General features: G+C 38.6%; 3 protein-coding genes and 2 non-coding genes across 6 annotated transcripts; 2 read left to right on the forward strand and 3 right to left on the reverse strand.

Moving 5' to 3' along the window:
- Positions 1-1,196: 1,196 nt before the first annotated feature.
- On the forward strand, positions 1,197-11,652 carry gtpbp2a (GTP binding protein 2a). The gene is made up of 12 exons (XM_020630953.3): positions 1,197-1,574; positions 3,265-3,291; positions 3,724-3,908; positions 4,094-4,202; positions 4,306-4,503; positions 4,843-5,017; positions 8,175-8,394; positions 8,512-8,647; positions 8,747-8,805; positions 8,901-9,072; positions 9,416-9,580; positions 9,716-11,652. Exons 1-12 carry the CDS (start codon positions 1,380-1,382, stop codon positions 9,896-9,898), a joined length of 1,824 nt encoding a protein of 607 aa, XP_020486609.1. The 5' UTR covers positions 1,197-1,379; the 3' UTR covers positions 9,899-11,652.
- On the reverse strand, positions 6,078-6,160 carry trnal-cag (transfer RNA leucine (anticodon CAG)). Its single transcript has one exon. It is a non-coding gene; the product is annotated as a tRNA-Leu (tRNA).
- trnal-cag (transfer RNA leucine (anticodon CAG)) lies at positions 6,743-6,825 on the reverse strand. Its single transcript has one exon. It is a non-coding gene; the product is annotated as a tRNA-Leu (tRNA).
- A 273-nt stretch (positions 11,653-11,925) lies between the features above and the next one.
- polh (polymerase (DNA directed), eta) lies at positions 11,926-16,456 on the reverse strand. Of its 2 annotated transcripts, XM_065959382.1 has the most exons (11): positions 15,969-16,456; positions 15,494-15,628; positions 15,101-15,333; positions 14,801-14,979; positions 14,586-14,689; positions 14,334-14,453; positions 13,948-14,075; positions 13,687-13,748; positions 13,375-13,547; positions 13,206-13,291; positions 11,926-13,172 (listed from the first exon to the last, which is right to left on the reverse strand). In XM_065959382.1, the coding sequence occupies exons 1-11, from the start codon at positions 16,103-16,105 to the stop codon at positions 12,376-12,378; spliced, it is 2,154 nt and encodes a 717-aa protein (XP_065815454.1). In that variant the 5' UTR covers positions 16,106-16,456; the 3' UTR covers positions 11,926-12,375. The 2 variants fall into 2 exon arrangements, with proteins under 2 accessions (XP_065815454.1, XP_065815453.1); XM_065959381.1 differs by having other exon boundaries at positions 11,926-13,291.
- Positions 16,457-17,918: 1,462 nt separating this feature from the next.
- On the forward strand, positions 17,919-26,242 carry LOC109981904 (uncharacterized). The gene is made up of 20 exons (XM_065959788.1): positions 17,919-18,064; positions 18,280-18,609; positions 18,732-19,067; positions 19,290-19,398; positions 19,746-19,834; positions 19,927-19,961; positions 20,421-20,498; positions 20,651-20,719; positions 20,851-20,886; positions 21,003-21,039; positions 22,176-22,283; positions 22,456-22,773; positions 23,362-23,661; positions 24,030-24,072; positions 24,181-24,272; positions 24,411-24,442; positions 24,703-24,759; positions 25,002-25,037; positions 25,132-25,192; positions 25,288-26,242. The coding sequence occupies exons 1-20, from the start codon at positions 18,019-18,021 to the stop codon at positions 25,290-25,292; spliced, it is 2,217 nt and encodes a 738-aa protein (XP_065815860.1). The 5' UTR covers positions 17,919-18,018; the 3' UTR covers positions 25,293-26,242.
- Positions 26,243-27,089: the final 847 nt, after the last annotated feature.

Raw genomic sequence — 27,089 nt, forward strand, 5'->3', positions numbered from 1 at the left:
TCTACACCAGGATATTGCTGTTTATACACTTCTTCAAAGTGTATAAACTATTGGACAGTATACTTTTTTTCCTCTTTATGAATTTGTTAAGTTTTCATTGTTAACTCACTGTGTCCTCTGAAGGAAACCAAGAGGACATGGACTTATAAATACACCGGGTGGCGCTGTTGTTTTCTTGCTACAGAGTTCCCTCTTTTTATTTATTTGGTTGTTTGCAGTGACCATGTAAAAAAAAGAAAAAACACACGTGTACTTCATCTTCAACTACATATCTTTAGTTAGAAGAATAATCAACCAAACCAAAGATTAACAATACCCATATTTTCTTCTGTTCATGTTGTTAATGTTACCTTTTTCTGTGTACCGTGCATGGCCAACCATTCTTACGCTTACACCATAATCACTACACATTTATCACTGAGGTTATAGGTTGCAATGGTGTTGAACTGGCTTGCATCATATTAACTGTTGTCCTCCCTTTTTACATAGGGGGGCAGATTGTAAAAATAATAATAATAATAATAATAATAATAATAATAATAAAATAATAATAATAATAATAATAAGTTTAGCATTACTCCACCACCCACTTTGGCCTGAACAAATAATCATAAAGTAGAATTATTAAGTATTTTTCAATAGTTAAAAAAATGAACACAAATTCCGCCTTAGCTTTTGAATTATGTGAGATTACAATCGAGAGTTTTGTTTAATTTGTGGCCGGGTATGTATGGAAACCGATGGAAAAAAAAATACAAATGAAAATAATAAAGTCTCATAATTTCAACTTTTTATCTCATCATTTTGACTTTTTATCTCATTATTATGACTTTATTTTTTTCATTTTTATTTTTTTTAACTGGCGGAAATGGGTTTCCATAGGTATGTGTATGTCTAAGTTGGTGACAATATTTTGTATCTTCATCATCATCTTTTAGAAAACTAGATTTATGAAGTCTTATGTAATATTTCCTTCTTTTTTTTTGTCTGATGCAAAAAACTTCAAAACGGTGTCATTGTGTACGTTCCCTGTCACGACCTTAATAGTAGTAGCCAAGGCGGGCGGGGTTTAAACACTACACACAAAGTGAAAACATAACTGGCACCGCTCACTCGCGCTCTGCAGTTGTCAGAATCAAGCACACCCCCTTGAGGTAAAAACATGTGACGTAAGCAGACTATACAAATTAAAACGACAGCCCCCGGCCGGTCCTGTTATTGTTCGGTTTGAAGAGTTTCAGAGTTGGGGGGGGGTTGGTGCTTTGTTTTTATTTTTGGAAGGGGTGGAAGATACCGACAGAAGGCTTATACAACTCTTCATTCTGACATTAAAGCACCATTTTATCCACGTAGCGGGTAGCTAGGTCGCGGAGTAGCCGATGGATGAGCGGGTGTCGGACTTGTTTGGCTCGGGAAATGGACACTGCTCTGGGTCTCAAGCGGCCAACTTCAAACCGGGAAACGGTTATGGGGTAGCCTCGAAAAAAGCCTGCGTTAAGAACAACAAGAAAGCCAAGGCTCGGTTCGCCCGGAACTTCAAAACAAGCAATAACACCCCGTATCTACCTCCGGAGGTAATGCTGACACTAAAGTTACACTTAGCTAACATTATGTCCTATCATTGGAAAGTGTGCCAATAACAACGCGGGATTTGATTCCTGCTTGTGTGCATTTGTGTATAACACTTATTATCTTACTTTTTTTTTCCCACCCAAAGAGTAAGCTGACTGTCACAGTGACACGTAGCTGACCTGCTATACCGGTAGTAGTAACCATAAAGGGAAATGAATGAGATGGTTATACTCGGCTCACATTACCTTTTGTATTATTATTATTATGTGTCATTCATATATAAGCTTTACAACAAAGTAGTAAGCCAAGGGTTTCCTTACACGATCTGTTTGTCAAAGATAGCGTGTCAAGAGGGAACAGCTGTGTTTGTAAATAACTAACAGGCGGGGTGGGTGTACACTTCATCCAGCTAATGTTACTATTACAGTCTTTTGGTATTCACTCAAGAACTGTGTTACAGCACAGCAATGAACATTTACTTTTAGTCTATACAGTCAACTAAATGCACTTATACACAACAACAAACGTTAACAAAAAGCATTATATACTCAGACACTATGCTGCCCTACAAAGGCAAAAGAAAAATGTACTTTAAAGTCTTTTTGTTGTCCAGCCAAATGAGTTGAAGGCAGAATATTGAAAATGTGGCAGTTCTTTGTCTTTTTAATGAGGTTATTCATGTTCATAAAAAAAAAAAAATCTTTAGCTCAAACATGACCTTTGACCCTTCTTTGGAAGTTAAGGTGCTCTGCCTTTGCATTGCCTGTGCAATAATAACGGGGTCGTGCCAAGGCAAAAGGCTTTAACTTCCATTCGATACTGTATTTCACTTGTTAAAATAACACAACCAAACGCTGTTTCTTTGCTACACTTAAGTCAAGCTGCTGTGTGTGTCAGAAGTGCTTGATGACAGGTATTAAAACAAAGGCGTAACACCTTAACTCCGCTGCAGTAGAGTGAAGTTACTGGACTCTGCCTTGGTTTCTCGAAGGGCTTTTGGAAGTTAAGGCAAATACAACCTACTATTTAATCAAAAGAAAAACAACACACTTGACTCAAGATATCCGTCCACAATAATAAAGCACATCTGTAATGTTCCAAAAGTGTGTTTATCTCACGCCACTCCATCTAAACCTGGAGATAAGTTAAAGCAGTTTGGGTTCTGGAATATATTGTGTATATTTTTTTAAGTATTGTTGTCTCCGTTATTGTAGCATTTGGTTAATATATTAGCAGCATCCACCACCAAACCATCATGGTCTAAACTCTTGCTTGGGCAAGTCTCAACATATTCCCTACACAGTTGATGCTTCAGCTGATCCCCAGTTTGTCAATTACTACACAGTCCTACACTGATCATTGCTACAAGTTCACATTTAGATTATTTTCTACATTTTATGAGACTTAAATTCATTTAATTATATGTATATGGTTTTTTTTTAATGTTTATGTAACACTTTGTATGTGTTAAGTAGCTTTGTGTCAAGGCTAGCTAAGCACTTAGTGTGTTTGTGTAGCTTTCAGAGACTACCTATTCACAGTAGTACTCTGTCTGCTCATTCAGTTGGATTGCTTTTATTTGTGTCTTTTAAAAAATCAATAGCCTTTTGTCTCACTTCTCTGCACTCTGACAGCTGTTGTTCCTGTTCTGTCTCTGTTTGTCTCCCTTTGTTTTTCTCCTCTGTCTCTCAGGCTGAAGAGGGAAATATAGAGTACAAGGTAAGCAAATCAGCTGTCATGCAAATATGGTGTGGTGTGCACAATATACGTCTGTTTATTTCAAAGTCGTGTCTTCATGTAACCTTTTTAACAATGAGGAGCAAGTGATGAGATCGGCCTGTTCATAAGTGTTGAAGGTACACATAAAGGTCAGTCGTGGTTACTACAAGCTGTCAGAAATATGTAGGTCCTTTGTCAGAATGTGTGAGGGCAATCTCAAAGGGTCTGCAATGGAAAACCAACACCAAAGGAGATTAGCAAGATCATTTATAGTATCAGACAGCTGTCTCCACTACATCAGTATAGACTAAGGTACCATTTTAATTGGATTAGCCCTATTATATTAAGCACTGACTGGGTTTGACATTTAATTTTCCACAATTTAGGTTAAAGTTCAGCACTAATTTCTGATTTCTTTCCTCCCTTGTCTAGCTGAAGCTGGTGAGTCCCACGCAATACCGCTTTGAGCACCTAGCAACACAGATGAAATGGCGTCTGCAGGAGGGTCGAGGTGAAGCTGTCTATCAAATAGGGGTTGAGGACAATGGCATGCTGGTGGGACTATCAGAGGAAGATATGAGGGCATCACTGAAGACCCTCCATAAACTGGCAGAGAAGTAAGTCAAGAGATTGTAAAACTTGCCTTTTATTTAACTTCTAGTGTTTAAAACCATTTGAAATTAAGTCTTGACCTCAGAGCCAATTCCAATTGATTAATATGACATCAGTAAGTCATTTTGGAATCACAAACAAACATGAAAATAACTTACTTGAATACATTGTTTACCTTTTTTACTGACAGAGTTGGAGCTGATATCACCGTTTTAAGACAGCGAGAGGTAGACTATGACTCTGATGTGCCTCGTAAGATTGCCGAGGTTCTCATTCGTAAGGTGCCAGATGACCAGCAGGTTAGTAAGGCTAAGGCGCGTTGTATTTAGTTTTGTTCTTAAGCCGTTGATTTGTTCTTTTATTCTGTTAAAGTTCATTTTTTTCATTCTTTTTCTTGTTTAGTTCTTGGACCTACGTGTAGCTGTGCTGGGTAACGTGGACTCTGGCAAGTCCACTCTGTTAGGTGTGTTAACACAGGGGGAGCTTGACAATGGCCGAGGCAGAGCGAGGCTCAATCTCTTCAGACATCTTCACGAGATTCAATCGGGACGCACTTCGAGCATCAGCTTTGAGATCCTTGGCTTCAATAGTAAAGGAGAGGTGAGTGAAGACGCACGAGAATAAATTCTGTGTGCCCTTTTCATATACTCACACATTCTTTGTCATAAGTATTAGCACATGTGATATGTGTTATGTAATGGTAATCACAGGGTCTCTTCTTCCAGAAGTTCAAACAGGTTTTTACAGGTTTTCACAGGTTCGATTTTGTTAAAGTCATACGTCACGGAAAGAAAGTTTAACACAATGTAATAATTATGTAGCTATGCAATACACAATAAAAAAAATCTGCAAGATATGTAAGTAGCTGTTGTCTAACCTGACCCACACCTTCAAGATAAATACTCAGGAATATGTATGTCTGTTTTACATGTCTTCTAGGTTGTGAATTACAGTGAGTCTCGAACAGCAGAGGAGATTTGTGAGAGTGCCTCTAAAATGATCACATTCATTGATCTGGCGGGTCACCACAAGTACCTGAAGACCACCATCTTTGGCCTCACCAGCTATTGTCCAGATTTCGCGATGCTGGTCGTCAGCGCAAATACTGGCATTGGTGAGTATCAGTTAATTAAATAAAGCTTCTTATACTTTAATTACGGTCATATTAGAGCAACATTTAAGCTCTTTTAACATATCGGCTTTATTGAAATGTACTCGTATTTCTCTGTTTGCGCTTCATTCAGTCAATTTTCTGTGCAGATAAGCTACGTTGGGGTGTAATAGACACTAGCAGGACCAGTCTGACAGATATTCTATGTTTGTGTACACCACACCTCCACACTGTAGTGGGCAGCTGTGGGTTAGCAAACATGTGATATCTGACCTTATGTAACAAACCACCGTTCCCACCTCTTGCCTCCGTCTGCCACTACTAGTCCAAAAATATCTCTAATACCGTCCATTCATGTCAAAGTCCTGTGACCCTCTGGAGTTAGCTCCTTGCTTGATCCTTAGCTGACTTTAAAAACCATAGAACTGCAAATGACTCAGTGAGAAACTGTGTATGTCAACATTACCAACCCTGCAGAAACAAAGAAAGAAGTTATGCACCCAATATTTGCAGCTTTTTGCTTGATTGTAAGGGTTGTCATTTTGTGTTTAAATACCTATATTTTTACTAAAGCAGATGTTTTTTTGAACAAAATTCCAGCAAAAGTATGAGTCGCTACATACATCCAAAAATTTTGTTTCCTTCTCTGCGGACTCCTACTATTACTTGTTGTAATGTTGTTGTTTCTTATCTTGACATACCATTTGCTTATAACTCTTATAAAGAGGAAGAACTGTTTCCACTTCTTCAATGGGCTTTCTCGCATACGAGTCATTATATTTGAACAACTTGTCCTGTTGACTGATTCTGAAATGCCTAATGTGCTTTCACTCATAGCTTTTATGATAACCGCAACTGAGACTGAGAGCAGGACGTGAACTATTCAGGTCCAGTTTGGATATACTTGTAATCTGAGCTGTTCAAACTGGTGGGACAGGCTAGGCAGTCCTTTGCTTTGCTGAAAACAAACTGTGTATTTAGTCTTTTGTTTCTGTTCTTCTTTAGCACTAAGAGTAGGACACAACTTGATTCAGTTTTAAGCTTCTGACCGGTAAAAATGTGCTGTCAGAAGTGGGATTCGAACCCACGCCTCCAGGGGAGACTGCGACCTGAACGCAGCGCCTTAGACCGCTCGGCCATCCTGACATAGTTGAATAGAGTTGAGTAAGCTAGAAGAGGAAGGAGGAAGAGAAAGGGAGGGGGAGGGGCTGTGACATGTGCCATGTGGGTGCAGGCAGAACACACTGTGACCTTCTGTATAGAGCGTCTGTGCTTTCAGAAGCAAAAGTCTTTCTTAACATGAGGTTATGAAGCAATCCTTGGTAATATTTTGTTTTTACAAATAGCTAGGAGCCTTGTAGATGGTATTAAGCACTCCAGCTCAGACTGCTCGTGTTATTAGATGAGTTATGTTCATGTGCTCCTGATATATGGCTGCCCGTTTTCATTGGTTTTGTCAATAAGATTATAAAAGTTAAATCATTTGGAAGTAGCTTTAAAACTCAGTTTTGCTCTGAATCAGGTCCTGTTATTTTTTGTTGATTGTTTTTAGACTTTTCTTTTGTTGTAAAAGGCAAAAATTCATTTTCAAATCATTCATTACCATGACCTTATTTTTAACATTAGTAAACAATGCAGAGAGAAACCTCAAGCAGAGAACATCGTCATGGCTTGTTTGTTTTCATTCATAAGCCATGTTAGTTTACTAACAAAGTTGGAAAATGGTGTTGTCAGAAGTGGGATTCGAACCCACGCCTCCAGAGGAGACTGCGACCTGAACGCAGCGCCTTAGACCGCTCGGCCATCCTGACGTGAATCTTATATGGGTTGGGTCTGTTAGAAGTCAGGGGGCTGTGACACGTTGGCCACATAAAAGACACACTCTGTGACCTTTGTAGAGTCTGCGCTTTTGTAAGCAAAGGCCTTTAATACCTTAGAGTTAAGAAGCAATCATTAGTTATATTTTATTAATACTAATAGCTAGGAGACATGCAGATGAAAGCTGAGACTTGGAGATGCTTTTAGGCACTCTAGCTAACAGGCTATTGGCATTATCAGATTATTCTCACCATATCTAGCTCCTTATGTTAAATCGCTGTTCAAAATGTTAACGGTACCCATTACAAAAAGCTATAGCAACTACTGTAGAAGACGTATTTGAAAGATTTGGTTCAGCACTAATGTAAAAATTATGACAAACATTTGTTTGTGAAATGACATGAGAAAGAAAACAGACCAAGGAACAGATGTCATCTGTCTAGGCTCCAAATGTCTTGTATCTCTCTTGGAATCAGAGTATACAGCTTAACCATCAGTGTAAACCCCTTTTAGTGTTATTCATATTCTTTAATTTATAATTATTTATGGTTGGATATCTATATCTATATGTAGTGCACTGTTGCCTTGTCTGTGTGGGTGCCTGGTCTAAAATAGGGTTGGCTGGGGAAAATGGGGTCAAGAATGAGGGCCATCTCTAGCGACGCAACCGACAGAAAGAGGACACAGTGTCTGCAACCCAAGAACCACAGTTTAAATTATAAAACAGAGAGTAATGGATCTGTGCAAGGCATAGGAGTCTTCTGAAGAAGTATCTGTTACAAGGCAGAAGGGCAGTTTATTTTTCTGGCATTTGTATGGGATTCTTTTAATAGATATTTAGCAACTCCACTACGTCCATTACCTATTGAACAGGACGAAGTTCTTGCACCACATGCCCCTTTACCTTAGGTGCCCTAAATCTAACACAACTAGCAAGACAAACCACAGCTCAGCTGATGAGAGGTCAGGCTATTCTCAGTCTGTGTCTGTCTGTAAATGTGTTATGGGTTAGTACCCTTAAACGCCTTTGTGACCTATATCTGAACCAGACATAAACTTTACATATTATGGTTGACCGTTCCTTCTACTGCTATCTTTTCTTCTTCCTTCGATGACACAACAGACTCACGTCATGGTCAAATCTATCTGGATTTATCAGTTAGTGGAGATGGGCTTTTGACCTTTCAACTAAAATTATCTGCCTCCAGATTAGCAGTGTTATTTTTTGTCGTAACAACCCTTCTGCTCACGGATATGGAGTTCCTTGTGTGTGCATAAGGGGCATGTATAGACACTGGGTTTCTGTTTATATAATCTTCTTCTTTTCATTCCTCTCTGACAGCTGGTACCACCCGAGAGCATCTTGGTCTTGCCATGGCCCTGAAGGTTCCCATCTTCATTGTGATAAGTAAGGTGGACCTCTGCACTCGGGCCACAGTTGAGCGCACAGTGCGGCAGTTGGAGCGTGTCCTGAAGCAGCCGGGCTGCAACAAGGTGCCCATGGTCGTAAGCAGCACAGATGATGCTGTCACGGCAGCACAGCAGTTCGCCCAGTCACCAAGGTACAAGACAACTGAATGTACATGTGAAAACATGCAATATAAAAAAATCTGCATTTGACTTAAGAGACCCTTTTTATAAATATGTTTCCTGATTGCGTGATTTTGCCCTCCCTGCAGCATCACACCCATCTTCACCTTGTCCAGTGTGTCTGGAGAGAGTCTAGACTTGCTCAAGGTCTTCTTCAACATCATCCCTCCTCTCAGCAACAGCAAGGAGCAGGAGGAGCTAATGCAACAGCTAACTGAGTTTCAGGTCGGTGATGAGTTGACGCACACTTTCAGATGCAGTATATAGTATACACCTAACATTTGTTGATTTTGAAGTGCTTGAAGGTAATGTGAATCATTACAGGTGGATGAGATCTACACAGTCCCAGAGGTGGGGACAGTGGTGGGAGGTACTCTGTACAGGTCAGTGTGATTAAATCCTCACTTCATCCTCTTCTATTGAACTTCATTCAGTTTTGGTTTGGTGTACACTCTCTCATATCTATTTGATCGTGCAGTGGGATTTGCCGTGAGGGAGATGATCTGGTGGTTGGGCCCACAGACTCCGGCCAGTTTCACAAGTTAACCGTCGGAAGCATCCAAAGAAACCGCTCTGGATGCAGGGTACTCAGAGCTGGCCAGGCTGCCACACTCGCCCTAGGCAACTTTGACCGGTCGCTACTACGCAAGGTCAGACACTTATATGTGAAACTCTTATCATTGTCTCTTAATTGTTTGCCTCAGTATTTAACTTGAGTCTGTCATTCTTGATTTTGGGGAGGATAGAAGTATTTATGACATGCAGAAACTCAAATTTTCTCATAGGAAACCTTAAAAACTCCAGCAAATGTGAGAGAAACTAACTAGTACACATGTTGTATTATTCTTTGTTGGTTATTTTATAGAGATTCTGTGAATGGCTTCAATAAAACACTTCTTATTCCTTGTTTTAAGCAGATGTTTACAAGTCTTATTTACAGTTTTTACAGTGAATTCTAATCTATGCCAATGTTTTGGGATTCTTCACTCACAGGGCATGGTGATGGTGAGTCCGGAGATGGATCCTACAATCTGCTGGATGTTTGAGGCTGAGATTGTGTTGCTCTTTCATGCCAAGACCTTCCACAAGGGCTTTCAGGTTACTGTGCACATAGGCAATGTGAGACAGACTGCCACTGTGGAAGCTGTGTATGGCAAGGTTAGTAAATCTACTTGGCTAACTCATTCTCTATCTGAAAGTTATTCTCCACTTTTAAATCCTGGGTTTCTTCCTATTCCAATGCGTGGCCTCACACTCTTTCCTTTTGTCTTATGATACATTCATGTACTGCAGGAGGAGCTGAGAACTGGGGAGAAAGCAGTGGTTCTCTTCAAGTTCATCAAACACCCAGAATACCTGAAGGTAGGAGCGAAGGTGCTTTTCAGACAGGGTGTGACCAAAGGTATCGGCCATGTCACCAAGTTGCAACCAATCGCCCAGTACCTACCATCACAAAGCGAGGACGAGGAAGCCTGAAATTTGTCAAAGAACCACAACAGAAAACACCATCCCTCCAATAAATAAGGGTGCTTTACTTAACCTCCTGCTTTCTCCAAAGAACACCCTCATCCCTGCACAGTAAAACCCTCTAAGAGGATTTTGTTGTTTTACTACCCTTTTCCAAGGCCTTGTTACCACCCTTGTCCCCCCTTTTTTTTTTTTTTTTTACTCTTAGGCATTTTAAAAACCGCTGTTACTCAAGTCTGTTTTCTGGCTTTGGATTTTAAAGTGTTGCTTTAAATGGCACTGTTAAGAGTAAACCTCTTAGCCCCCTACTCATCATATTCACAATGCAACATCTACTAAAGTTATCCATCAACTGTCAAAAACACATTGTTGCAATGCATGCATTAGTAAGTGGTAACTAGGAAATTGCTTTCTCACCTAGTGCTACTTACACCTGAATGCACTCCTAACACGTTTAAAAATGGATGCACACACAGACTTGCACTAAACATAAAAGCCAGTGTTGATATACCTTTGGCAGGAAATCGTTTACAACAGTTGCAGATATGACACACTTGAACATGAGAGTGTTAACATGTATCAAAAACATCACTACTTTCATAGCGACGCAACAACTTGTTACCAACACAGTGCCTGAGCTCAGTTGTCTTGTATTAAACCAACTCTCTGAAAACAACTAATGGAGAACGTGAAAAACTGTAAAAGTAATGAGATACTGTTGTGGTTCTCAGACAGTTTGTTAGTTGAATTTAAGCCAGATCATGTTTAAGCTATTATGCTGATAGGGCACTTTGGAAAATGTAAAGGAGAGCATTACAAAGTATGCAAAGCTAGACTCAACCTGCCAAGATATATCACATTTTAACTGGTTTTATGTCATAAAGTTTGTGAGAATTATCTTCTTTAGTTACAAATGATGCCTCACGATAGTGTAGTGAAATTGCTATCTATCTTTCAAGTGCTTTAGTTACTCAGGTCCATGTAGATAATGGTGATAGACAGCATTCCTCTCTCACATGACTCCTCCTATGGAGGTTTCTATTCAAACTGGGTGTTCCTCCCAAAGCGACATTCAGCGACAGTGTTTCAAAGCAATTTTGTCGGAGGAGCTTGATGTCGTCGCCTCACTTATGTTACTGATGTCACTAACTTTGAAGGGGTTTAACACAGTGCCTAGTGGAACTACTTTTTATGTAGCTTTCCATTACAACCCAAAGTTTTACAACCTTAATTATGTTGGTGCTACTCTGTAAAACATTTTGTTGATGAGATGCTACTGTCTGTTTGAGGCTGGTTTTGGCCTCATTGTCTGTCTTATTATAGCATGTTGGTGTGATTTATAGAAGTTGATGTCCCACTGACAGAAGTGATAGAAAAGACAACAGCAATGTGTGCCCTGTTTTGTTGCACCCACATTGATATGCACAGTTTGTGTGTATTAAGTCAAAGAGAAAAACTAAGAATGCAATTCAACCAAATCATTTTCTATTCTTTATGAAGTCTTTATCAGGTGTTTGTTTTAATACACCTAAGAATATTTTATAGATTTGTAGTTGCAGATTTTACTATTCATTTTAACACAGTTTTCACTGACAGCCTTCTTTATTACACCAACTCTTGTTCACTGTTTTGAAATCACCTTTCAGATATTTTTGCCTTTTAATAGAATATGTAATATGTTAATTGTTTGGGTGAAATGCAATATTTATGTACAGATCCAATTTGTCTGTCTTGGTGTACATGAATAAAACTTTGTCTCTTTAGCAGGTGTAATTTGTTGTCCTTCAGGTGAAACAAAACTTGCTAGAAGTTTTCATTGATGTCATCATACAGCCAGTGTTTAGGGTTAGGTTTGGTGAGGGGCGCAGCGTTCTGTGGAACGCTACAAAAGCACAGGCACTCCGGGGACAATGGGTATTAAAATTACTTTAAAAGGGTTTTAAGGCAGGGTTAGGGTTACATGTAAAATAGTCATGAATCGCTTCTCTAAAAAGGAGCTTTAAAAGGTTTAATTTCCAAGCAGACCTAAGACGAGGCAAGAATAATTGACTCATTCTGAGCAATGGGTTTATTGTAGTAGGAAAAAAAGGACATTTAAGCGTGCAATTGTTCTCTTACAGCTGGTAATCAGTATTAAAAAATAAATGCTTATCGTCTTTTAATGTCAAATATTTTCTGTAACTCATTTACACAGTAAGACTTGATGCAATTCAAATGAAGTTCCAGCTCTTTATTCCACTCATTACTGCCATCTGCTGGCAAGTAGGAAACTAGGAATTGCAACGAAAATGAAAAGGATCCATCATAAACCCTGGTGTCAAAAATATCACTAAAAGCATAAACTTTCTCTCAGTACAGTCATTATTGCGTTCCATTCTCTGAGCAAATGCACAAAACCAAACATAAAAACTGTTAATGATATATATGCATCTTTAAAAATGTTAATTGTATTTTGTTTAAAAAAATCACAGTGCTGCAACACAAATTCAGTTCCTTTTGAAAAATGAATCCAGAGTTCCCGCACTTCCACCTTGGGACTTCTGTCGCTTTGGTTGTGGTCCTGACTTGCCTCTGCTCTTTGTCTTTCCCCGGGAGGACTGAGCTGTGCCTGCTGTTCCAACTCTGAGAGGAGTTTCAGAGACATTGGAAGAGGAAGAGTTGGTTGTCGGTCCTGAGGATGAGGAAAGGGAATTCTGCAGGTCCAGGGCAAAGTGATAGTCATGGTGTTCAGGCATTTCCCAGACCAGCACCTCTTTGCCACAGCGTTCACAGGTTAACAGGTCTTCTGTGGCCACATTGGGAAGATGGTTAATTAATTCTTGATCAATCTCCTCTTCATCTTTAACATTTTCAAACGGGGACTGATGGGATGCAAACACAGTTTGTTGTCCATGTTGTTCTGACTCAACAGCATCAATATCTTCAGTGTCTTCTTTATTAACAGGCGTATTACATGTTAAAACTGAAGTCTGTACATTTCTTTCAAGACTTTTCTTCTGGAAGAAAGAGGAAATGCCAGAATTAGGGCTTGGTGATCCATTTTTAGAGTTAGAGTGGAGGGTAAGAGAAGGGACAGGGCATCTGGTATCAGTAGCAGAGGTTTTATGAGAAGGTGGTTGGGTAATCCTGCAGTCCTCATCTTCATCCTCCTCTTCAAGATCTATGGTAACCCTCTGTCTTTGATTCTCCTTTACATTCTGAAAGAAGGACTGGATGGAGCTGGGATTTTTGCATGCGGGGTCGTTTTTCTGTTGAGATGGTGTCTGGGTGGAGGACTGAGTGTTGGAGAAAAGACTCTGGGTTGCTGTGACATCGCTGGAGAGAAAGCCTGCAATGCCCCCTGCTGATGGAGCATCGCTGAATTTGCTTGCAGAAAGATGGAGCAGGGTGAGGGGTGGAGTCCTGGGGAAACAAGGAAAAGATCACACCAGATCTCTCCAACCGATCATTCTAAATATCTTACTGTAGCATGATATTCTTATTACCATGCTGCCTGGTGGTTCCCTGCTGTGTTGAGGCTCTTGATAATAGCAAAGCTGTCAGTGGATAATTTGGTGGCTTCGTAACGCACTAAAGCACAACATCGAGAGAAGCTGCTCGGCCTCTTATCACCAAGCTGACGCACACCAACCGTCAAACACTTGGCCACACGACCATTCTGTACAGCGGTTAAACAAATGACAGGAAACACGGTTATATTCAGTGTATAAAAATTTGCCTGGGAACCAAGCAAGTATGAGGAAGTAGGTTTTACCGCCATGAATAAGTAACACAACCACACAGGTTCTTTTTCTCACCACATCTTTGTCCTTAGTCAGCCGCTCCTCCAGCTCAAGCGCCAGTTGACGTAGCCAGTACTGTACCTACACAATTTATTATTATCAGCTGACATCAAGACTTTATGAAATTATACTTCATATGTGTTAAAAACTATTCAACATGTGTCTAATGGCATGGACTAACCAACCTCTCTCAAAGTTTCAGCCAATGAGACTTAAAGAGATTGGACCTCAACTTTATACCTTGATGTAAGAGAAGAGGAAAAGAGTGATGTTTAGGTACCTGCTCCTTTGTAGACAGCGATGTCTTCCCAGGGAAGTTTTTACTGCAGCCGATGGACTTAGGAAGCTGTCTCGGTTTCACCGCTTCAAAGTCAATCCCCCGGCACAAATCGTACAGCCACTGACTGCAGAGAAACGTTTTTGTGGTTGATTATCGAGTATAGATAAAATGCTTGGACGTCATATTTTTTCACATAAGTCCTCTAAGGTTTAAGATAAACACTTTTCCCTCTTGTGTGTTTTTAATCATACACTTTTGTTACCATATATGTCATGACAAGGAAAGTGTGAGTTAAGACAAACTCAAGAAGCAGTGTACTGACTTTTTTTGTAAATTAACATTAAAATAATGATTGTGTCATTGTGTATCTGGCCTGTCTTACCCTGTCTTTTCTCCAAAGTGTTGTCCCAGTTGGGCCTGAGAGAAGCCGGTAAGATCTCCAATGTTCTTTACTCCCAGAGTTTCTGTAATGGAGGTTCCCAGTTTACCCCCCAAGTTGCGTCTAAACAGGAGAGAAAAAAAACAAACAATGCAAGAGTGCAGTATATTATTGGTCTACATTTGTTTTTATATCAGTATGAGTGTTATTTCTGAAGAGATATTTCTTAACGGTGGAGTAGTGCTTTTTACTCACATCTTGCCGATTGGTAGAGAGTTGAAAAGTTCTGTCACAGAGTCCAAAGGTATAACAGTTTGCCGGTTTGGTTTGTTCAGACCACATGCTAATTTTGCCAATACCTGGGGGGAAAAGTACACATTCAACTCTGACTTTAACAAAGAAACATATTGCTTTAAAGTATTGCTCCCTCCTAACTGTTTGAATGAGACAAAAGAGAGAGGTTTTCTTACCTTATTGTGCGATATCCCGGCTGAACATCTGAAGCCCGTAACTTTCTCCACGGCGGCCCTCATTTCCTCCACAACGAGTGCACCCACAGTTAGCTGCAGATCTGCAGAGCTCTGCTCTCCAAGCAGGGAGACAGATGAGGATGCCAGCCACTGCAGGAGACCTCTAGACCTTTGCTCCTCTAAAAAAAAAAAAAAAAAGGTTCAAACTGTACCTGAGTATTGTGGCTTTGTTAGGTGTCCCTTTTAACAACAGCCTTTTGTATCCAGTATGAACAAAATAAATACAGACTGTTGGCCTACCTTTATCGCAGGCAGCATCTTCTACAGATGCTTCCTGTTCTGGTAGGCTTTGTGGGTAACCCTGAACGTAGGTTGCCTTCAACAGTTGAGGATCAATTTGTTTGTCGGTCATTGTTTTCAGCCGCTGCTGTACGGTAGCAGTCAGATCCATGTAGGCCTCATCGATGCTGGCCCGCTCAACCACAGCGAAGCGAGACATCACCTCAATCACCTCCACACTAGCCTCTCTGTAACTACAAGAGTGAGAAGGTTGTTTTCTTCACAACTGCTCACAGAAGTGGAAGGATGGAAAAACGTGCAGTTACTGTTTGATTCTACAATCCATTTGTAGAATTGTAGAATAAAACAGTTTTATGGCATAGAAACGTTATACAGTCAATCACAAGGACTTACTGGGTCAGGTCTGCTTTGCCATGGGACTCACGCACTCGTGCCACTTGGAGATCTGGGCACAGTTTCTTTGCATCGTCCACCCACATGTTTCTAGTGACACCATGGGCCCTGGCCTCGTAACTCACAGCTATGATACTAACACAGATGATGATGATATTAAGTTCAGAACCACATTGAAGAGTTGTGTTTACAAACCATGAAAACTTGTTAAACCAAGTGGAGTTGGTGATTATATTTGGGGAATAAAGGCGGGTAAGTTGCCAACACAGAGACAGGTATTTAAATGATCAATGCAACTGAGCATACACAATCTGGCTGGATAACAGCACTGAGTAAAAGTAGACACCTTCTGACCCTGAAGAGACTTTGGGATTTACTGAGTGATGTGATCCAGATCCTTCTTTGCGTGGCAGTCTTGTCAGATTGCATTGATCACAAAAACAAAAAAAAAGACTTCTCTGTGTCAGAAACTCACCTGCCTCCTTTCCACGTCTTGTACTGAGCCACCACACAGGGAGTATTCCTCAGGGCTGGGTCGATCCTCTGCTCCACCTGAACGTAAAAGCAGTCCATGTCCACTAACGCCACCACCCTCTCCTTTCCGTGCTCCATTACACAAGAGGAGACCAAATCAGCGAGAGTGAAACACACAAACAGGTCGGTGTTCTCACCCCCGCTAGTTTATCCCACAGACTGTAACAATGTATCCGTTTATCCGGACAGATGCCTCTAATTCCCGTCGCTTTGTATTTCGCGCAGTTGTCAAAAGTTACATAAATACGTCATCAGTAGTCCGCGTGGACCACAAAGGCGGCCATCATGGTGAGGACTTTATAACTACAGGAGCCCAGACATTTAAAAAGGAATCAGCAACCGACCAGCGTATGGACTGTAAACGGGGCGTTTTAACTCCAGGCTGGTGAATAAGAAGTTCAAAACTCGATATTTGACTTTACTATTCTGTGTAATGCTGCTGTCACGGTTGTCCTATATGCAAAACGTCAAACGCGATGAGTTTGGCGGGAAAACATCGCCATCTACTGGCTAAGTAAAAAATGAATATACAAATGAATGCTTCTGTCTAATATTTACATCAGCAAGTTTTATATTTGTCATCATGCTGGAGAACAGTAGGTAAGAAATTGATAAATTAGAGTATGTGTTTGCCCTAGGGCAGGATTATCAATTGTAAAAAAAATCATTCCTTCCAAGCAAGGCTGCCCATAAGGGGGGGCAAAGTTTTGGGGGGTTAGGAAAGACACGATCCATCCCAAATTGAAGCAATAATGAGCACATTTTATGTTAAACCTAAAAAGTCTCCATTTCTTAGTAAAACACAAAATGTGCATCATATTAACTGTTTCCGGTTTTGAAATGTAAACCCTCTCTTCTGAAACTGGTATGAGCGTTTTGTTTTTTTGGTAGTTTTGTTATACTGAAGGGCCTGTAATGGCAATTTTCTTTTCTTTTTTCCTTTGCTCCAATTATTGCCATTAATACACAGGTAGGGGTGAAGTCTTACGCAGATGCAAACAATGATTTTCCAGCCGTTATTAAAGTTGAGTTGAAGGTTTATTGAAGTGACTTGATGGGGATATGAAAACAAAAAAAAACATACCATTTCCAGTGAAGCGTAGCCAGTAGAATGAATGAATTGTAGTTTGTCTGAGTGCTGGTCTGAAACATGAATGACGGTCTGGTGAGAACTGTCTGTGCTCCCCTCTCCTGTCACATGTGCCACACGCCCCTGTGCATTCAGTGTCCCAAGTGAAAAATAATATATTCCGATAAATCTAATTATACAACATGCCAACGATAAACATAAAATGGCTCCTGCAGGGCCTATTGAACTTAAATGTAAGGCCAGCAAAGTTGGACTCTGTAAAGCCATCCCAGGACCTGCAACAAACTTTTTTTTCACTCAGCTCCAACAGCTGAATGGAGACAGGCCCAGGAGGCAAATATTAGCCAGGAGGTTAGCACTAGTGCTACTGAACCAACATGCATTGATAGGTTATTCATAAATATATTTTGGGGAGGGCACTTTTACTTGGCATTTTAGGGGCCCAGGCATTTCTGTTAGCAGGCCTGCTTGTAATAAAAAATTTTTTTTAAAAAGCATATCATGGACTAAGTCGGCCTATATTAGATTATTTTGTGTTGTCTGTTTAAAACTCAAACTTTTGTTGAACTCATTGCTGTGACATTAAAGTCAAATTCTTTTATTTTTAGTTTATTTTACAGCTTTATTATTTATTTATGAATAACGATTGGTCTTCCAAAACAAACTGTACACATTTTATAGATAACTACATTCATTTTAAAGCTTATTTTCTTCTGCAGAACTGGTTCAGTTTAACTTTGAAGATCAGTTTTCAAAATGTTCAACTGAGAAAGGAAGTACAAAAAACAAAATAGGGGAAATGCACTTTTGATCATCTTGCATCATAGCCAGACGATCTACACCACAGGAAAAGGTGAAGAACGCTCAAATCGCTCATTTTTCTGGAAACACGGCTTCAGACATGACTTCTCCATTTTCCCCTTACCTGATACTCACTGCGCTCTTAGGTAAGTCATAACTTGGGCTAAATGAGAATGTTGTGCAGAAATTATAAAGAAACTTGTGTAATATATTTGGAGTCTTGAGTCTTTGAGTCGATAAATATGTGTTAAATTAATTCAATGCTAAGTCTTGATATTTGTAACAGATGTAAGCAAATAGCTAAATACACAATGTATGTGAAAGCACCTCTTAAAATGAGCATCTGCTATTGTTTTCTCAGGATTTCACTGTGAAATCATTACAGTGAGTAAGGTGTCAGTTAAAGCCAGAGGCTCCATCTCCATCCCATGCCTCTATGAGCCGCCTTACAGAAACCATGTGAAATACTTGTGTAGAGGACATTCCTGGCTGCTCTGCTCAAATGAAGTGAAAACAAACCAGACAGAAGCTACATGGAAATATTCTATCTCTGATGACACAAGCCAAAGAATCTTCACTGTGACTATTAACGATCTGGAAGATTACACAGATGACACTTGTTACTGGTGTGCTGTTCAACTTAAAAGGAAGAAAGATGACGGCAAAAGATTTCAGCTGTCCATCACGAAAGGTAAGTTCCCTTGAAATCCTCCTAAGAAGCATATCAGTGGGGAAATATGTTTCAGATAAGCAACAACATGTTACACAACCAAACTATGCATTTTTTATTTTGTGCTTTTTTTTTTTTTTAAGATATGCCAAGTCTGTATGTGGACCATCAGAAAATAACAGCATTCGAAAGAGGAAGTGTGACTGTTATGTGCCGCTATAAATATCTAAAAGTAACAGAGTGGTGCCGGCTTGGAAGCACCTGTGTGACAAAACAGACTGGATCAATAGGTGGAACAACAGTGACCATCAATGAAACTGTCCCGAATGTTTACAATGTGACTATGAGTGGACTGACGACAGCATGCAGCGGCTGGTATTGGTGCACCAATGGAGACTTTCAGATCCCAGTGCATATAATGGTTCACAAATTAGCCTCAACAACAACTGAGAAAATTACAGTGAACACCAAAACAGCAAGTATGAAACAAAACCAATTGTCAAGCTGTTACAATAATGAGGCCATATATAGTGACACACCAAAGGTTAGACAGATAGCACAATAAACTATCGTGTGATAATTCCTGCAGTGAAAAACATTTTCATGACAACAACCAAACAGTTTCACATGTCATATATTATCAAAACATGTATTTAATCTACACAATGGATCTTCATGATATTTGTACGCCAACCACACAGGGACACGCCGAACATCTACGCAGCCTTCTTTCAAGCCAAAAACAACTTTGCCCAAAAACTCCATCAAAAGCCCGGAAGGTGGAGAGAGCCTGCAAGATGAACTGGAGAGGTAAGTTCAATTCTGTTTTACATATCTTCTGCATATCATTCCTTCTACACTCTTTGCCTTTAACGATACAGCACTGCTGTTTCTATAAACTCTGTAAAATCCTTTTAAAAACAACTAAATATTTAAACATGGGATTCTGTTTTCTTCTTTTTTTCATCATTAATCTCTGTAAAGCACAGATTGTACTTTTAAAAGTTAATGTAACAAAGTTGAACTGTGCTAAATCCTGAGTTGTAGTTTGATAAGTTAAACTTAAAAAAAGAATAGTGTATGTAAAGGAGAATATTCCCATTATCAAGCTCATTATTGTAAATTCAATGACCCTCTGATTTGCATTTATCTTGCAGCTCCACTACGGTTATGATCGTCGTTGCCCTCGTCTTACTGCTCTTGTTAGTTGCTGCAGCCTTTTTTGCATGGTGGAGGATAAGACATAGTGAGTCAGTTGCAAACTCTACTGCTGAAAAATCTCAGGATTTAAGATATCTGTTTTATTAACATATATTTTTCAAATTGAATATTTCTTAGAAACAACCCAGCCTGGGGCGTCAGACACCACGATGGTAAGATATAACATAATAATAAGAGATACTATGTTTGGTGATCGTCTTCATCCCTGCTATATAACAAATAAAACTGCCTGTCAGCATCATGGCCAACAAATTAGTTAATGTAGTGTGAATTAACACTAAATTAACTTAGTGTTAGTCTTTGACTATATATGAGCAGGTCTATATTGACTCGCTACAAAGGAACATAACCTGCGCAAGCTCATCTCAATTAAACACGATGGGAATCTAACTAAAACACTCTTAATATTTAAGGGAGCCGTTTTAGAGAGATACTTTTTATTCACTTAAACTGCTACTCTACATAAGATACCGTGGTTGAGTGACTAGTCCACTTACAGTATATTACAGTAGAAAAAACAGGTGTGACATTAGACAGTTAAAATGGTGAGTAATTGTGGAATAATGTGTTATATTAAAATGATTGTCAAATTTCAAATTCATCCATCACAGGGCTCAGACACCGCAAGTGATCCTGATCTGCTCTATTCCACCATCTGTCATAATAAACGTAAAGCAGCCCACATGAAGGTAAAACAGTAAAGACAGTAAACAGTAAAGAAGTGCTGTTTATTTCTGAACAGGAAAGGAGAACATGATCTGAACAGAATTGAACACATTTGCTCCTAATATGTCTTAGTTTTACCCCGAATATTGTATTTATTTGACTGAATTTCATCTAGCAGAATCGTAGACCTGAAGACAGCATGACATACAGTACCATTGTGTTGAAGGATTGTGTTCAACAAGAGGTATGTGATTAACTTAAACCCTTATAGGCATCTTTAAAAATAACAACATTCTGTAAATAGCAAATACAAATTAGTAATATTTTAGTCAATAACTATTCAGCATCTTTTTCTTTGTACGTCCTTTTTCTCAGATTCAACCAACAGATGGAAGTGTGATCTACAGCACAGTGAAAACTAGAAAGAAATAACATCTGTAAATGAGCTGAGGAGATTATAGCAGCGCTTATGGAGTCCTTCACTGGGACTCTGCAAAGCTGTAAAATAAATGCTTGCTATTAACCAGGTTGAGCAAGACATCAACACATGGGGCCACAAGCTGGGTCAGTTTGTGTTTATATATAATTTATATATATATATATATATATATATATATATGTATAAACTGCATTTATTAAAGTAAGTCTACTTTATGTGGTTTGTGGTTTCTTCTTTCAACACGACTGTTTGACTGGTGTACATGACATATTCTATTTTCTTATATACTCTATGTACTTATTTTTGGTAGTGGTAACAAAGTTGAAGGTCTTCTGACATAGGGTTTGCTATTTCAATGTAACCAAGAACTGCTGACATATTTAGAAGCTATTTTCCAATATTCAAGTCATGATGCAGTCCCTCTGCAGAAAGTTACACGATGCAGATGAGAAACCCTCTAAAATCATCATCTGTATTAAACGACAATAGAACCATAAAAAAAAACACAGAAGCAATTATTTCACAGCTTGAAGAACAAGCTTGTTGCATTTTTATGAGTGAGATTATGATATAAATAAGAAGAGACAGGGAATGTCTAAGACCTGTAAGGGCTGTAAAGATTTAATCAGCATTGTGTTCAAACCAGAGGCTTTTACTGACCCGTATTTGTGAAACCACACTGCTGAAGAAGCACATTCAGCTGATGTGTAAGTCCTTGCTCGTACACAGGTTGTGAACTTGACATCTCAAATTGGACTGTTATTCAAATATTGGAAGCAAGGCTACCAAGAACTTGAAAATGATTTTTGTGTGACGTGCTTCTTCAAATACAGCATACTCAACATTTTGAGTTTCTCACATGGTCACTCTGTCACTTTAGGAAAGTCTGGTTGTTTCTATACAACAGTGTAAATGATAATGTATGAATGGGCTCAATGTTCTGAACAACTAATTCAACATTGTTCTGATCATCAATTCAATGAGAAAAAAACCTCAGATAAAGTTTGAAATGTAGCTTTATTGCAAAGAAGGTATTAAAAATTAAACATTTGAGTCGATACATCTGGAGTGCTGATCCTTTTCTTTTGAGCTTTTGCAGTGAATTGATTTACGGCTAGTCTGCAGTAAACTCTGTAAAATACCAAAGATAGATTATTTTGCATAAATATTTGTACACATCATCTAACCACTGAAGGCTACTTCCTTTCAGCAGGGGGAGGACAGATTTAAACTTTTGCATTTGTATAACAAAGAATATCAGGAAGTAGGACCAGAGTCTTGCAGTGCACTGGTTCATGTAGTTTATTCTGCTCCCTCAGCGACATGGCTTTTCAAATTAGCTTCCTTTTTATCCTCGCTGGACTAACAGGTAAAAGAAGATCATGATAATTGCAATGTAATGTCAGTTAGACAAGAAATATTGTACATACCTGTGATATTGTATTATTGTGAAACCTCAGCTAATATGAAATTTGAAAATAGACAGGAAGATCATTTTAAGTGACTTTATGCATGACACTGTATCACATGCTTTGTTGCAGGAATTGACAGCATATCAACAGTCAGTGTAGTATCAGTAAAAGCTGGAGATTCAATTTCCATCCCATGTCTGTATGGAGCACAATACAAAAACCATGTGAAATATCTGTGTGAAGGATACAGATGGGACACCTGCTCATCTAAAGTGACAACAAACAAACCCAATTCAAACAAGTTTTCGATCTTTGATGACAAAAAGCAAAGAACCTTCACAGTGACTATCAAAGATGTGACTGGTTCTGACCTTCATTACTGGTGTGCTGTGGAGATACGCAAAGGGCCAGATGTTGGAAAGTATTTTGAACTGTCAGTCACTAAAGGTAAGCACACCTGTATCATCTTTATGCCAATTTCCAATCCTTTGTGAAATATTAATTAGAAGTAAACACACTAAAGGAGGTTTCATGGTTTCTGCAAATACTATTTTACCAGGTTTAATATTGGATTTTTTAAATATATATATTATTTTATCTATATAGCATTTTCTTATCCAGATTCATACCATGGAGATCAGAGATCACGTTTACAAGGGAGAGCTGGCCACAAATGGCAACAACACACATTGTCAACTATAATCAAACTCACGCAAACGATTTCTTTGTCTGTCACAAAGCAGTTAAAGAGTTAAGAAAACGTTTAATCCAGCAGCTTTTGTATACTGCTGCAGCACTTGAATTTCCCCACTGGGGATCAATTAAAGATTATCTTATCTTATAAAATATAATTCAAATGTCTGTGAAGGTTCTCAGTCATCCAGGTCATGGATAATTCAAAGTTTGATCCAAAGGCAACTGGACTTGGTTGAAGATCTTCAACCAGTCCAGTTGCCGTGAATCAATACAATTTAAACATTGACAGCATCCAATGGTATCCAAAATATTTTAATAAAAAAATGTTTTTTTCTTTAGATACACCCAGTCTCTATGTGGATCACCAAGAGTTAAGAGTCTTTGAAGGAGATCCCATCGAGATCAACTGTCACCATGGTATCCCCGGGAGAAATGAGTGGTGCCGTCTTGATGGGTCCTGTGTGACAAAGTCAGCTGGATTGCTCAATGAAGCAATTGTGACCATCATTGCGAGGTCCAGTAAATATTTCACTGTGACTATGAGTGGACTAAGGACAGAGAGCAGCGGCTGGTATGTGTGTGTCAAAGGAGACTTTACGATGCCAGTGCATATAACTGTCACTGAGCAACCTCTTATCAGTGAGTACTATAAAGAATTCAAATGTATAAATATACAAATTGTTAATACATGTGATCAAATCTATTAGCAAAAGCTTCTTTTTGATTTAGAAAAAGATACTATATCATTTGTACACTTGCAGTCATTGTCTTATCTTAAATGATTTATTTGGGGTGCCAGTAGCCTAGTGGTTTGTGTGAGACGCCCCATGTACAGAGGCAAGGGTCCTCTAAGCAGACAGCCCAAGTTCGAATCTGACCTGGGGATCCTTTCATGCGTTTCGTTCCCCAATCTCTCCCCAGTTTCTGACTCTGTCCACTGTCCTATCTCTAAAAAAAAAGCTTGTTGTTGAAATTGCTTAACAACCTTATCATCCACATTCTTTCAGTTTCTACTTTGGGAAACCCAGCAACTACCACAGTTGACCACAGGTGAGAATTCTTAGCAATTGAATGCATCTGCAGTTTTTAACTGGTTAAACTAGTCTCGGTTTTCATTTATTCTTTTGCATGCTTTGCTTTAAATGTGTGATTCTCCAGTGCTGGTCCAGAGAAGTTCCTCATCCCTTTGAGCTTGTTGATCCCCCTTGCGATAGCAACTTTGATCACCTGGTTCCTGTTAAAAAGACATAGTAAGTGGATTCTGAACTTTGATGAATGCAATGTATACCAAAGCTGTTTTATCATCAAATTCTTACTTCACATGAAAATTGTGTAGCATTGCCATTGAGTACCTAAAAGGTTTTTTTTGTTTATTGTTTCAACTTTAGAGAACACCAGAGCAGAATCTTCAGCAACAACGGTAAAACGTGAAGATTCAATAAAAAGGACATCATGGTCTTGTTCTTCACTTTACAGAACACCGATACAAAGCAAAAAAAACATTTGTTAAAGTTTGATTAATAACATCATCTTTGAGTATTTTAGTTGTAAATTACAGTAAGCATTTGAGCATTGTGAAATCACGTATAACAACACAAATATACCAATGTGGTTATCAGTCTACACTTCTTGTTTTTAAATTCATTATTTTTTTGTCTGCTCACTTCTGGTTTGACACAGACTGCAGCGGAAGTAACATACAGTACTGTAACCATGAGGAGTAAACCTTCAAGCCAGGTAAGGGACTGTGTGAAAATTACTTGCCTAAACCTTTTTGTTACATTATTAACAGATCCTTTAAAGATATATTAAAATTGTATTTTGACCTCTGATTTTGACCTGTTATACTAGACTTCTAGTGTGCAGTTCCAAACATTTTAAACGACAGTCAACTCCTATGATAATGGATAGTCTTCTTTTATTTTGGTTGCCTCAAAATATCCTCTATTTAAGTAACATTTGGTTTATTCCTTCATCAGGCTCAAGAGGAAATAACAAACAGTTATTTCAAGCATGTAAGAAAAAAATCAGCAACATAGTCTTGAACCACTATGAACATAACAATGCTCAATCGACCTGTTTTAAGTTTTTCCCTTTGTTCTTACACAGGGGTCAGATCCGGGGAGTGATGTGATATACAGCTCTGTGGTAATATTGGACCAAACAAAAGGTACATTTAAAGAAGTTCGCTTATATTGTGAGGGGTATTAACAATGTTAGCCAATGTCGCAAAAAACTGACATGTTTTTTGTTTTTTTTTAACAGGTTGAAGGAAAAGTTTTGCAGGCAAAGGGGCTTTTAGAGAAATGCTGATGGAGTGTCCCTTTAAGGATTTTTTTTATAGTTATACACTTATTCAGTTTTCCTATTTTTCAAGTACATTTTCAAGAATCACACATTTTTGACCCCAAAAAATAATGTACCCAACATCAAATTGAAGCCTGGAGTCGTTAGCTCACCCACAGATTCACTGTATACGGTATCATGGAAGCCAGGGAAAATCTATTACTATTCAGATATTTGTAGACTGTATCTTAACAGTTCATATTTCCGCTTAACAACTGAGCGAATTGCATTTGCTGTGACTGAAAATGTGGCTGACTTCCCTGTAAGTGGGAAACATTATGATGGTATTTTAGAGCTGTTGAAGGCTAATGCTGTGGAAGCTTTATTATTTCTGTTGCTGCTAAATAACACATTTCAGTGAATGCTCTGTTCTGGTTCTGGTATTTTATTCTAAAAGTATGTATCCACTGGACCTCATCCCAAAGTCTAAAATAAATTTTAATCTGCTGGAGTTCTGTCATTAGAGGTATTTATAAGCATCATCCAACATGCTACAAATGTCTTACAGATGGAAAAGGAAAGGTTTTTCAGGAAGTAGAAAATCAGCCCATCTGTACCATTCTAGTTTTATAGGCTATTACCAGTACACCTCACTCACCAACATAGCTGTTCATATGTGCTTTTTATTCATTCTCATATAGCTCAGTTATCTATAATATGTAACAATTTAAGGAAATTCTTACAGTGGACCTATAAGTAATACTCTGTAAGTGGTGTCATGATCACATTTTGAGAAAAGGAAGGGTCATATAGGCAAGAAGGGTGCAGAAGAGCAGCATTGTGAGGGGCTTTGTGAGCTTATGTTTGTTCAAATGTTAAAGTAATTTAATAAAGCATTATGAAATTGTTGGACAAAATATCCATACATTTATAATTGTGTTGATGTGTGTTGTTTTTTTTTTAAAGGTGACAGCAATATTTAAACCGGGGACTTTTAATGTAGAAAAGATGAAATTTACCAGTAGCTCTCTGTCATGTCAAAATCGACACAGTTTTACCTAAACTACAATGAAATCTTCACAACAAATAAAATATATAATATACTTCGAACTTCCTGTTCACGTTTACATGAATAATTATTTATTAAACGGTCCTCTACCTCCACCTTCAGGCTTTTCAGATTAACAGCAGGCAAAATGTCTTAACAGTCATGAAATGACAGCCAACAGCTCAGACTAATAAAGCTATACATCCTCCTTCACATAGCTGAATGTAAAGATGTTAAATTACTAAAATAATGCTTAGAGACAAGACACTGATAAATTGAATATTGCAGAATTAATGTTTGTGAAACCACAGGGTCGAGATTTATAGCTGTTGTAATGTGGTGTAATCTAATATTGTCTTATCCAAAACAATTGTGTTGTATCACAAATCCATTTTTATGCAGTCTGAAGAAAAGTTCAGAAAGACTTCAGGTCTTTTCAACCGTTAACATTTTTATTTTTTTTATTGTATTCTTTTCTTTTCTTTTTTACATGGACACGTGCAATGTATTACTACAAAGTACATGCCATGCATACAAATTTGTAGCAGTGGTGAAACCAACCCTTTATTTCTTAATTCTTAAAGATATGACTTATTTCTTTGACCGTAGAGAAAGTAACTAAACATATAAAATCATCTGCTGATCGGCTGCAAAAGGCTAGAGCAAAGTAGTTTCTGAAATCAGGTAGGCCTATTTCAGGTGTTACAGCTATACAGTTATAAATGTTATTTCT

The sequence above is a fragment of the Labrus bergylta genome, chromosome 10 (assembly GCF_963930695.1).
Source record: "Labrus bergylta chromosome 10, fLabBer1.1, whole genome shotgun sequence".
NCBI classification, from domain to species: Eukaryota; Metazoa; Chordata; class Actinopteri; order Labriformes; family Labridae; genus Labrus; species Labrus bergylta.

Excerpts from the sequence above, each read along its gene's own strand:
- gtpbp2a (XM_020630953.3), top strand. The coding sequence starts at position 1,380 with ATGGATGAGCGGGTGTCGGACTTGTTTGGCTCGGGAAATGGACACTGC. Across the intron at positions 1,575-3,264 it reads CCCCGTATCTACCTCCGGAG|GCTGAAGAGGGAAATATAGA; the intron begins GTAATGCTGACA and ends TCTGTCTCTCAG. Across the intron at positions 5,018-8,174 it reads CAGCGCAAATACTGGCATTG|CTGGTACCACCCGAGAGCAT; the intron begins GTGAGTATCAGT and ends CCTCTCTGACAG.
- polh (XM_065959381.1), bottom strand. The coding sequence starts at position 16,105 with ATGGAGCACGGAAAGGAGAGGGTGGTGGCGTTAGTGGACATGGACTGC. Across the intron at positions 14,076-14,333 it reads CACTTTGGAGAAAAGACAGG|TCAGTGGCTGTACGATTTGT; the intron begins GTAAGACAGGCC and ends GTTTCTCTGCAG. Across the intron at positions 13,548-13,686 it reads TGACTAAGGACAAAGATGTG|AATGGTCGTGTGGCCAAGTG; the intron begins GTGAGAAAAAGA and ends ACCGCTGTACAG.
- LOC109981904 (XM_065959788.1), top strand. The coding sequence starts at position 18,019 with ATGACTTCTCCATTTTCCCCTTACCTGATACTCACTGCGCTCTTAG. Across the intron at positions 19,962-20,420 it reads GGGCGTCAGACACCACGATG|GGCTCAGACACCGCAAGTGA; the intron begins GTAAGATATAAC and ends CATCCATCACAG. Across the intron at positions 21,040-22,175 it reads CACATGGGGCCACAAGCTGG|GAAGTAGGACCAGAGTCTTG; the intron begins GTCAGTTTGTGT and ends AAAGAATATCAG.